At 39.3% G+C, this 12,643-nt stretch overlaps 1 protein-coding gene across 8 annotated transcripts in view; it reads right to left on the bottom strand.

Annotated features, from left to right (window-relative positions):
- Positions 1-12,643, bottom strand: part of rapgef6 (Rap guanine nucleotide exchange factor (GEF) 6) — a 189,308-nt gene that overhangs the window by 136,836 nt on the left and 39,829 nt on the right. For all 8 annotated transcript variants that reach the window (XM_036134009.1, XM_036134016.1, XM_036134011.1 and 5 more), the window contains exons 2-3: positions 4,817-4,887; positions 2,770-2,826 (exon numbers count right to left, since the gene is read on the bottom strand). In XM_036134009.1, the coding sequence (XP_035989902.1) occupies positions 2,770-2,826; positions 4,817-4,887 (128 nt within the window). The remainder of the gene's footprint in view (positions 1-2,769; positions 2,827-4,816; positions 4,888-12,643) is intronic.

Below are 12,643 nucleotides of genomic sequence, written 5' to 3'. Positions count from 1 at the left end.
CTTCGCCCTCGTCTTCTCATTCCTCCTGTCAGCTCATTTGTCACCCTCCTCCCATCTTGACACCGCTATTCTTTCCTCCTTCTATCCTCTTTAGCATATTCACATCTTGTTTTCTTTCCTCCTCTGCATTCCCTCCTCACATTTTGATAAAACTCCCTCCTCGGCTTCATATTTTGTCCCTTCTTCTGCAATCTCCGTTAACTGTGCCTACCTTTCAGTCGCATCCCTCTTATTTTGCTCCTTCCCGCTGGTCATTCATCAGGTTTCTGTCTAAATTTGCGCAATTTATGATGGCAAATTTGCTTTTCTGCAGCTGATCATTTTAATCGTTTATTGACACGCCCTCCTTCCACCAAAAAAAAACGTGATAGAAGGGATATTAAATTCTTCTACCATCCAAATTGCAATATATTAACAATCAGGTTGAATTTAAACCACCTGATGAAATCCAAATATGCTGTGAAGAGAGTTCAAAATTCTGAATTTCTAGAGGATTGACAAAGCAGAACTTTTCAGCTTCAAGTTCTTATAGATGCATAAATGTTCACTTTTATCTCCTTCAAGCACTCAGCAGAAAATCCCCGGATGTTTCAAGCCGTAGATAAGTTGTAAGCTGCATAAGCTTAGCAGCTTTTGGTTCTGTGAAGCTGGAAAACAGTGACGACTTAACGAGTTATTCAGGTGGAAATTCATTTCAAAAACTTCAAATTAAGCGTTTGGCAATGCAAAAACCTTTTCTTTTTGCGTACGTTCCCCTGAACAGCTATAAAACTGAAACATTTCAGAAACAAAAACATCTTCATTTTAAAACAAGAGAACTAAATATTGGAAAAGCACTTTTATTTTACATGTTTTATTTAGTGGACTCACAATACCCTTCACCCTCACCAAACCTTTGCTTTACCTACAACGCCATGCAAAAGTATTCATAACCCAAGAATTTTGTCACCTTTCATCACAAACACGAATGCATTTTCCCACGGTTTTTAGAAAAATTGTCCGTAAGCACACCGTCCACATGACGACACATGGCGGTGGCAGCGTTATGCTGCGGGGATGTTCTGCTTCAACTGATGAGGAGATGCAGGGAGCTAAATACAGAGCTATCCAGAACGAAAATAGGAATAGAAATAAAAACGGGGGGCTGAGTTTAACCTTTCAGCCGAACAATAATTTGAAATATACACTCAAAGAATCACTATGGAAGGGTTCAGATCAACGCATATTCATCATAAAGTCCAAATCCAGTTGAGAATCTGATGTTTACATGTGTTCTCTATCCAACTTAACCAAGCTTGAGTAATGTTGCAACAATGCATGGACAAAAACTTTCTAGTAGGGCTGCACAATTAATGGCATTTGCAGTATAATCGCAATTTAAAAAAACGCAATTTCCAAATCACAGATGTCAGCAATTTTTGGCTATGTAACAATTAATGGATCAGACGCGTCCTTTAGGTGTCAGTAATGTGTTTAAAGTGGGTTTGCCTCCACATGGAAGGGAAGACAGTTGCAACAGTGAGATAATCAAATTTTATTACTTATATTAGAGTTTATATAAACATACTGTTTTACCAGTAGGATTAAGTACTGGTAAGTCAGTTTAATACATAGACTTGCTTGTTGGTTGGACTTTATGTTCAACAAGGATTGATGTCCAAATCAGTTAAAAGCTGTAATAATATTCTGATTAATAAAAACCTTAAAAGTTCTTGTTTTAAATAGTCCTTGTTTACAAACATCTTTATCTAGAGGCTATTTTTGTTGCTTGTGGTTAATGCAGAGAAAAGTCAAGATCAAATTGCAATTTTGGTTGAAATATATCGTAGGCAGAACGCAATCATTTCTGCTCCGAGTTGAGACACAGCGGCTCTTTTAGCACCTAATCTGCACAGCAATTAAACAGATTGATTTGTTGTTTGTACATGTTTAAAAAGACTTGATCAATTAAACAGAAAAAAAAAATATCGCATTAAATTGCAATATTAAGACATTTTTTTTAAAATCGCAATTAGATTATTGTCCTAAATCGTTCAGCCCTAGTCTCTAGACGTGCAAAGCTGGTAGAGATCTACTCCAAAGTACTTGCAGCTGTCACTGCAACGAAGGCTGAATTCGCAAAGTATTGACTCAGGGTGAATTAATAGGTGGCGTGTCTATCCAGGGGCTCTGCAGCACAGGAGCACCACAGGGGTGTGTGCTCTCACCCCGCCTGTTCACTCTGTACGCCCCAGACTTCCAGAACAAGACAAAGTCCTGTCATCTGCAGAAATACTTAGACAACTCTGCAGTTATCGGGAGACGGACAAGAAGCTGAGAATAGAGAACTGGTGGACCGCTTTGTGGCATAGTGTGGAGACAAATCATCTCATCTTGAATGGGATGAAAGAAATTAAGATGATTGTATATTTCAAGTAAAATCCTCCACACAGCCATGACCATCCGCAACAACTATTTAAAGAAATTTGTATCACATGAGTTACAACGATTTAATTTCCCTTAGGTATACGATATTTTTCTTTAACTGTAATTGAATAAGTGCAAGCCAATCTTTTCGAACATTGCCATGTTTAAACTCATAAATCATTTCCTTTAAGTTGGAAAAGTGTGAGAAAGTTCAGTGGGTACGAATACTTCTGCAAGGCCCCAAAGTTACTTGCTGTCGATGTAAAGGATCCAGTCAATGCACCGCAGAGCAGAAGGTGAACGGAAATAAAAAGCAGACCATTGCAGGAAGAGCGTCTCTCTAATGTGAATGTTTGTACTTACTAAAACAGGATGTGGTTCGCCTCATGTCTCTCATACCTGGCTGAGGTGCACATCGACCTGAGAGAGAGAGACAGGCAAAGACGTTAGCTTTTTCTTCCAGAAAGCATCAGTATACTTCTCGTTCATGCAAACCCATCAGAGATCCATCATTTTTCCCCAGGAGGCAACCGTGCTAAGAGAACACCTTAACTGGATGTCAGCTCGGTGTAGTAAGATGAATCGCTTTTACTTTCTGTGTGCGCAGCCCAAGAGTCGATATTTCAATGCGTTTTGACTTTACTTTCACATTTATCCAATAAAGCCCAACAAAATGAAGCAGGATTTGTAAAAAAAAAACAAAGATAGTAGGGACGTAATGAGATGAAACTGACACGGTATCAGTCTATGCAATTCATGCCATCAGACAACAAACACATTAGAGACAAGCCTTAGTCACTTTGATCCATAGTGGGGCACACATTTCATTAGACAATAATTCCATCAAATGAGGGCATACATAGATATTTATGGATTTAACAAAATTTAAAAAAATTAACTGAATTTTGGTAGACAGGCAACTTATTTACTAAAACACCATTTTACAGACATTTTAACAAGGTTCACTGATTAAAGGACTCAGTAATTTCGGGACAGAAAGAAAATATGTTCGGGAAGTTTAGTAAAAGAAAACAAAAAGATGCCCTGGTTGCTAAATATCCAATTTGGACAAACTGATCAAATCTGGAGTTCTAGAGTTGTTCTCAAATTTCCTACGTGCATAATGGAGCGTGGGGTACAGTATTGCAATAAAAACAAGCCTTTACATGGACACAGAAGCCCCGTGCCTTTATCCATGTTTTACTTTTTTAGACTCCCTTTTAGGTTTCTGGAAAGGAATAAATTGTATTCCACCCTCTAAACATCAGAAATGACGCGTGTCTAAATTGCACTTTCCCCACTGACAACTTTACCCATTTTTTCCGGTGTTTTTTAACAGAACCTCTCTGATTGTGATGTGTTTGTAATGCAAAATCACGACAGTGTTGTCACGAGGTAAAGGGCTTGCAGCTCCAGTAGGTAAGGGGCGTTTCACATTGGAACAAATTGCGATCACTGACGAGCATCCAGGATTGATTGGCAGGCGGCATCACACCAGTTACATAGATCTTCATACACTCCTTGTCTTTAAAGGCCTCCTTTGCATTATAACAGGCGATTGTCTGACAATTTGGTTTTTAGAAACCTGTGGAGAATTTTGGAACAAGATATGAAACATCGGGCACAAACTACTTTTTTTTTCCCCGGACAATAAGGCGCACTTAAAATTGTTAAATGGTGCACCTTATAATCCAGTGCGCTTTATATTTAATCACCGTTGTGCTTACTGACTGATTTGATTTGGTACAATGCGCTCAAAAATATGTTAAAATGTGTAAGTACGACTTTGGTAAGCAATGAAGCTGCTCTACTCAATGGATATTGGCAGCATTACGGTACACTGTGTCAATACCTGATCGGACCCCTGAGCTGTCTACAAGACTGCCTGACTGCAATGTCTAAACTGGAAGAGCATTTATGTAAAAGGCCCCCTCATACTTGGGTGTAGATCACTAAGTGGAGGTCTGCGAGTACTCGATGCAGACTCAAGGTGGACTCAAGGTGGACTCTGCGCATACAGGTGCGTGTCACACTATAAACTTCTCGGAGGCAAGAAGTCTTTACATCAAACTGCCTTATAATCCGGTGCGCCTTATGGGGGGAAGGTATCAGAGTCCTCGAGGGCTACCATCCTGCAACTTGTAGATGCATCCTCTCTGCAGCAAACCTGAATCAAATGGGTAAATAAGCTCCTCAGCGTGTCAGCTCTGTAGAGGCTTGCTCTCCAGGACTGGACTTGGGCATCCTGAACTAAGGTACAATTTACCCTAAATATTAATGTTCACTATAGAGACGGTTTGAGGAAACCAACCTAAAGTAAAAATAGAATTGTTCTAACTGCTTCTAGAAAAGGATAGATAGCAAAACAATTTAATTTATTAATTTGAATGTAGTAATAATAAAAACTTACCTTAACTGATGTTCCCTAAGGTGTGAGAGGACCTCCATGTGGTAGAGGTGGCAGTAGATGATGTGTAGATCCTGCCGAGCACAAAGGAAAACGGTCATTAGGAAAGTTATCTTTAGGAAGGCACCAAGTCATCCCACATTTCCAATCACGCAAGAAAGCAGACAGCTCATCAGTAAAACGTACATAAAGTTGACACGTTTCTTTAAATGTCAAACTGCTTGACTCCTGATAGATATTTAATGAGCTAAAGATTTTTCTACTATTGTCTCATTGTTCAGAGAGAATATCTCCACGCTGTATAAATCACATCACGAGCTTTGAGCTGACAGTAGCCACTTAGCCTGTGTCAAACACCGACTATCAAGTTGACACCCTCAAAGCAGACAGACGGGCAAACCACTTATGTGCCCACATGACAACCAGGATACACACACACATATACACACACACACACACAGATATACCCACTCATGGACTTATAAATAGAACTCTATCAGGGCCAGCTGTCAAAACATTTAAAGGACAACAGAGGGTGGACGGGAAGGCAACAGCTTTATAAGAGTGTATGAGATCAAACAAACAGCCGACTGTGGCTGCAAGACATCCGCTGTGCAATGACAGAATAGACTGGTTTTAAGAAATAAAATCCCTGTTTCTTTCAGTTCAAATCATAGGAGAGCTGGACTTTTGTGCATAAAATTGGATCTTGTAGATAGAGAATTGCAGGAAATGTCTAAAAATGAACTGGAAAAAAATAGGTAATGCTAGTTAGCAGTGAATCTTATATACATATCAACTTCTTAAACAATCTCCATTTAATATCTGCATGATCCTTGTTTAGTATACACCATAACAGACCAGATTACCACGTCTCACTGTCCAACTAAGACCAGCCTAGAGGTTTTCCTTCCCGTTAATGGGGAGTTTTTCTTTCCACTGTCGCTCCATGCTTGCTCAGTATGAGGGATTGCTGCAAAGCCATGTACAATGCAGACGACTCTTCCTGTGGCTCTACGCTTCTCCAGGAGTGAATGCTGCTTGTCGGGACTTTGATGCAATCAACTGGTTCCCTTATATGGGACATTTTTGACCAATCTGTATAATCTGACCCAATCTGTATAATATGATTGAATTTGACTTTGTAAAGTGCCTTGTGATGACATGTTTCATGAATTGGCGCTATATAAATACAATTTTATTGAATTGAAAGTCTCCACAAAATGGCTGGTGTCCAGATTTTCAATCCATTTAAGAATACATTTTGTTTAAAAGTACAAATATAATCAACACTAAGCAATTTTTTGTAATAATACCTTGTAAGTAGGGATGCTAACAAATAATCGACTTACGATTAATTGTCGATTAATAGTTAATTAGTTTAAAGTTTATTCCATCTGATCAACTGATAACGTCCACTTAGACGTTCCTTAAGTGTTGTAATATGGCTGACATCAAGAAGAGGGCGCTGTCAGTCATTCTAAAGCGAAGCCAAACAGCAGTAGTAAGAGAAAAAAGTAACGGCGGAGGCAACACAAAGTGGTCCAAATGGAGTCCAGTGTGGGATTACTTTTGCACCGCTTAATGACGACAATTATGCAAAATGCTCTTTATGCGGTTCTGTTTTTAGATATAAACACTCAACGAGCTCCTTAAGTTGTCAGCTAAACAGATCCCCTTCAGCCTGGCTGCCAGGCTACATGACGGAGCAGAGTCAACTTCTCAACCAAAACTCACTGATGTGTGATTGGATCGCCTCTAATCACCTGATCAGTGATTGGAGGTGGAAACTCAAACCTTTTTTTCAAATCAGTGAATACACCATAACCAAGTGCTACAAGGTCACCCACACCGCAACGTTTTTTGTGATGAGGACTCAGAGTTAGCCATTTCAAATCAGGTGAGGTGTTTAAAGATAGAGAAGTCACAGGAAGGCGAAAGGCGTGAGAAACTATTTCAAAGGAAACCTTTTTGTGTGAAAGGGCTTATGTTGCTCAGGTAGGCTGCTGCTACAGATATCTAGAGTTTTGTTAGTCAATTTGCCATTTCCCTTTTTTGTACTTCATCAATTTTGATAAATTTTTTAACTGACGTTTTCCTTTGGCCGTCTACCAAAGGAAGTCAATTTGTACACACCTTGTGGACAATTCAGCAATTTGTTGACGGAGCAAAAGATCCAAAGCTGACTTTAGCTGAACATATTGCAGCAAGGTTGCTATGCTTTATCCTTTTGAGCTTTGAACTTCTGTCCATTGCAGAATATGCTTGTAGCCTTTCAGAAATCATTAAGTAAAATAAGAGTTTTCATTTTCTGTGTAATACACACCAACGAGAGCTTTTTACAGTGACTAATGCCGACGGTGCTAATCATGCTAATCTCTAAATTTCTGAAGACAGTTTAAATTTCAATTGGCAGAGTAAAGATTGATTTAAAAAATAATTATTAAAAAAGCAGATCTGAAATTGGTCACAAAACACTGATGGATGCATCTCTAGCTTTGAGCAATATTGCTTTGTGGATATTTGTGGGATTATGGGAAATACTTGAACAGCCTTGGAAAAGCTTTTCCTATTTGGTTGGGATTACAATCTTTGGAGAAACATGAAGGATATTGTGACAGTTATCCAAGCTTGATGATGCTCCATGCATAGTAAAAAGAGAAATGAGTATTATTTTGCCATCAGATCTATATTGTGCCATTTTTCACTATAACCCCAACATCAAAAGGGTTTTAACACCCAAAAAACATCCATGTTGCAACACGGTCCCATGTCACTGCCTGATGCAACTTTAATTCAGTGTAAAATTACAGAATATAGTAGCTGCTTGAATCGTTACAAGTTTTTTGAAGTTTAACTAGTTGGATGATGAAAAAGCAGCACTGGTAAGCTCAGCTTCTTCATCATAAATTCCTTTTTCCTTTGCTGAAGTTAACGGCTGTCTCTAGCAATAATGGACCTTTAAGATCACAAAGTATAAGTAAAAACTTGTACCAAGTGTACATGTCTAATTGCAGATTTTTACAGAAGTGAGATGGAGATGTATTATTTGTTGAATTACAGACACACTGCGTCATATGTATAAAAAATAAAAGTCTCTGATTTTATTATACCAAATCAGATTAATAGATTTTTCCCCCTCCTTTTTGTTTCACAAAAATAAATTAAAGAAACCATTTTAAAAACTTGCTATCATGTTAAACATTTCGTCTGGAAGATGACCTGAATTCAAAGTGCAACTAAATACAAGCTGTGAAATATGCTAGGAAAACAAGATAGCAGCCCTGCTGTTGTAAACAATGAAAATATAACAAAATGTTTGCTGCTAGTGGTTTTACATAATGTGGTGAAAACAGGTTCCACTTCACTTGTGTAACTTCAAAGTAAAAAAAAAAAGTGTCTTGTATTATGGTTAAAAATAAATAAGTTTCCACTAAATATTTTGACAATATATTTTCCAAAACATTTATTGAGCATTGCATGCTATTCTTTTCATGGAAGCCCAATGAGTGCATTAGCAAAATAAAATCCAGATTTTCCAGAAATTAAATCTAAAATAAAACTCTGAATCTGAATTCATCTATTAAATCGATTTAAATGGGATGTCACTTAATGTCAACTGTGCGTGAAGACAGACAAGCGAATAATTTTGGACAAAACAGTCCAAGGAGAGAAGCCGTATTTTTCGGAATATAAGGCACACTTAAAATCCTTACATTTTATTAAAAATGTATGTGCGCCTTATAATCTGGTGCAATTTATGGTCCAAACAATACGGTAAATCTGAACAGCTTGCAATTTTTTTTTAGAATATGTGATTTTCAAGATTGTGAAAACATCAAAATTGAAGATTCTTAGTTTTTACTCAAAATATTTACCAAAATCTTTTCATGTCCATTTTTCATGAAGCTGATATTGCTTTTTGGCTCGTCTCTTGATGTACAAAGATGTGAAACGATTGCGTTCAGAATATCATGCAACCCGTTGAATCTATATATTATAAAATCACTATTTATGTAAAATTAACTGTACCTTTATTTTTCAAGTTTTGGGCCTTGTTTTTGTTTTATTTTTTAATCTTTAATCTTTTCAAATAAAGTCACATGGTTAGGTTCTTTTTAAAAGTTTAATGAACCAGAAATAAGTTAGCTGTGTACAAGAGTCCAACTGTTTAGGCTTAGTGATGAGCTTAACCCTAACCTCACAGATGAAGCGTTTTTTTTTTACTGAGCCGACAGCTCAGACAGTTCAGAGCAGCTAGAAAGTGAAAGCATATTGACTTTAACATCACCCTTAACTGGGTTAGTGAGCCCAACAATCTGCTGCAGTAAGCACTCCTGTCGAGCTGCACAGCGTACATGCTACGACACACAGCCCTGAGGCAGTGGGTGGCGTGGGGGGGGGAAATGGATGCGTGCCAGGCAGGCACAAACCCCAGCTAGTCCTGGCTTGTTAGGGAATTCCTGATCCATCTTAAACACTTGGCCTGATTCCAAACACGTTCACCGGCGGTTCTGTGCAGCCAGGTTAGAGATAACAGCAAAAACGTTACCCAGAAGTAAGAGGATAATCCAACTCTGGAGAGAATGAGCATTCCAGCCGCCGTTTGATTACAACTGCAGACACCAGGGACACCAACTGTCCCCATTTCATGCATTGATCAGCCTAAAGCAGGTCATCGGCGAGCTGCAGGATGTCAGAGGATTGAATATCTACTCCTCTGTGGTTGCCCCAGGATGGAAGGGGAACATGATAGCAGCTAGCCGGTGCTGTCGGCCCATGCAGACGTACGGTGCACTGCGTGGACCTGACCTAAAACTTATGATTTGACTTTCACCAATGAAAATGCTAATCAATCTTCAGCTTGGAAAAAACAAACCAATTACTCTGATAGTTCCAATGTATTTATGTTCAAACTCGAGTATGTTGGGCCTTGATGCACGCAAACATGATTTCCCCAATTACACAACATGAAGGATTTTTTTCATATGTAAAACGCATGAAAAAAATATTTAAACCTCTAATTGAAATAAATAACCTTGATATTTACAACAGCATGAAAACATGAGCTGGTGCAACAACCATCTAACTGCTTGGTGAGTAGGGCTGAACAATTAATCGCATTTTCAATATAATCGTGATTTAAAATATCGCAATTTCCAAATCGCAGAGGTCTGCAATTTTTGGCTATGTAACAATTAGGGAATTAGACGTGTCCATTAGGTGTCAGTAAAATGTTTGAAGTGGGTTTGCCTCCACATGGAAGGGAAGACAGTTGCAGCAGTGAGATAATCTAATTTTATTACTTGTTTTAGAGTTTGTATAATCATACAAAGCATTAAGTACTGATCAATCAGTTTAATACATAGACTTGCTTGTTGGTTGGACTTTGCACTTCATGTTCAACAAGGATTGATGTCCAGTTAATTAAAAAGCTGTCCTCTTGAATAATATTCTGATCAATAGAAACATTAAAAGTTAATATTTAAAATAGCCCTTGTTTACAAACATCTTTATTTAGAGGCCATTTTTGTTGCTTGTGGTTAATGCAGAGAAAAGTCAAAATTGCAATTTTGATTGAAATATATTGTAGGCAGAACGCAATCATTACTGCTCCGAGTTTAGATGCTGTGGGTCTTTTAGCAACTAATCCACATGGCGAGGAAACAAACTGATTTGTTGTTTGTATATATTTTGAAACACATGATAAATTAAACTGGAAAAAAAAATCGTATTAAATCACAATATTAAGAAAAAAAATAATCGCAATTAGATTATTTTACAAAATCATTCAGCCCTATTGGTGAGTGCAGCTATCCAAACAGAGCCCCCCCACCCCCTCGTCTCATTAGGTTGAAGACCACGTGCCGAGCGTCGCGGTTCTGTTGTCCTTACCCTCCCTCAGGAGAGCCTCTCTGACTCCTGACCTCTAGTCCGTCCTCCCCCGAGACGGATGAAGTGGCCTTACGACCCCATCTGTGATTAAGACGTCAAAAACCTCAGGAGAGACGTGCAGTAGCTCATCACCAGCTGAGGCTGAGCCGTTCCATGTTCTTTATTTCTTCGAGCAGAGGCCAGACGGAGTGCGTTTGAATTCCTTCAGTGCAGGAAAACAAAGTTGCTCTTCAAAGCCCTAACTAGCACGGTCACTGTTGTCATTTCGAGTTGAGTTAAGAAGTGACTGGGTGATTGAGAACATTTGTCTCAGCCCCAGTCCTGCTCTGTGCAAGGAGCCGTCACAGTTTGATGCCTAGCAAAGGTAAACTTGTCCACAACAAAGTAGGACATAATTGTAAAGTGAATGGAACAAGAAGGGCAGCTAGTAATCGTATCTGTTTGGAACTTTGGTGTTCATACACTATATTGCCAAAAGCATTCGCCCACCCATCCGACTCCAGTGTGGTTCTGTGACAGGATGCCACCGGTGCAACGGTCAAATGTATTATAATAAAGTGGAAGAGATTGGGAACAACAGCAACTCAGCAACTAAGGGGGAGGCAGCGTCAGGGTTTCCCCCACCATATGATAAACCTGACGAGCCGCCATGCTTTATCCGCCCCACCTGCCAGGCATTTGTTCGTTTTAAATGTTTAAATGTTTCAGAGCAACATAAAACAGTCAGTAAAGTTCCCGTCTGGAAGACAACTCCCTGGCCAATAAAAGCTAGCGCTAGCTGATATTAGCTTGATGCACACTTCTGTATCTGGTTAATGGGTCACACCCCTCCTTTGAGCTGTGTCACCACCCCCCCGGCTCAGCACGCAGCTTCCACTAAAAGCCATGATTACGGTATTTTCTGGGGGAAACCCTGAGCGTGAATTGAAGAAGTCGATCGCTACAGACCTCCAAACATCATGTAGCATTTAGATTAGCTGAAGAACAGCGAGTTTAGTGCTATATAGAGTAGGTTTCCATGGCCAAGCAGCTGAATGCAAGCCATTCATCACCAAGTGCAATGAAAAGCGTCGGATGCAGTTGAGTAAAGAAAGCTATCAACAGATCAGCGGATGTTTGGTGGAAAGGGGATTCTGATGTGGGTTGTCTTTCAGGATCTGGGCTTGGCCTTTTAGTTCCAGTGAAGTGAACTCTGAATGCTTCAGCAGTTCCCAACTTTGTGAGAACTGGTTGGAGTTGGCCCCTTCTTCTTCTTACATGACTGTGCAACCAGAGAATCCAAGCAAGGTCCATGAAGACATGGATGAGTTTGGTGTAGATGACCTTGACCGCCCTGCACAGATTCCTGACCTTAACCAGACAGGACACCTATGGGTTGAATTAGAGAGCCAGGCCTTGTCGTCCAACATCGATGTCTGACCTCACAAATGCGCTTCTGGAGGAACAGTCAAAAAATTCCCCATAAACACTCCAGAACCTTGTGGACAGCCTTCCCAGAAGAGAGGAAGCTGTTACAGCTGCAAAGGGTGGACCCCTATGGATTAAGAATGGGAAGTCATTTAAATTCATAAGCGAGTCAAGGCAGGGAAGCAAATACTTTTGGCTACATAGTGTAAGTATTTAGCACTGTATTTTACTCTGAAATGCCTGAATAAAATCCAGTGCAACTAATTTTTTTTCATAAATCCAATCATTAGTATATAATCCTCCAGTGTATAATTGCAACTCACTATAAATAGAGCTGTTCTATGACCACAGAGGTTTATTAGCAAACAATAGCAAACAGCATCTTACTAAAAACACACCAGGAAGGTCAAGAATAGGTTTTAAACCAGAGTTACATTGCAAATATACAAAGAGCTGTTGAATTCATCCTCTGAAAATAGAGTATAATAGTGTCAATGGAACAACTGCAAACCCTAAGAAGACACTGTC

This window comes from Fundulus heteroclitus, unplaced genomic scaffold (genome assembly GCF_011125445.2).
Source record: "Fundulus heteroclitus isolate FHET01 unplaced genomic scaffold, MU-UCD_Fhet_4.1 scaffold_72, whole genome shotgun sequence".
Lineage (NCBI taxonomy): Eukaryota > Metazoa > Chordata > Actinopteri > Cyprinodontiformes > Fundulidae > Fundulus > Fundulus heteroclitus.
Note: the sequence above shows the minus strand (reverse complement) of the source record. Positions and strands in the feature narration are given on the sequence as shown.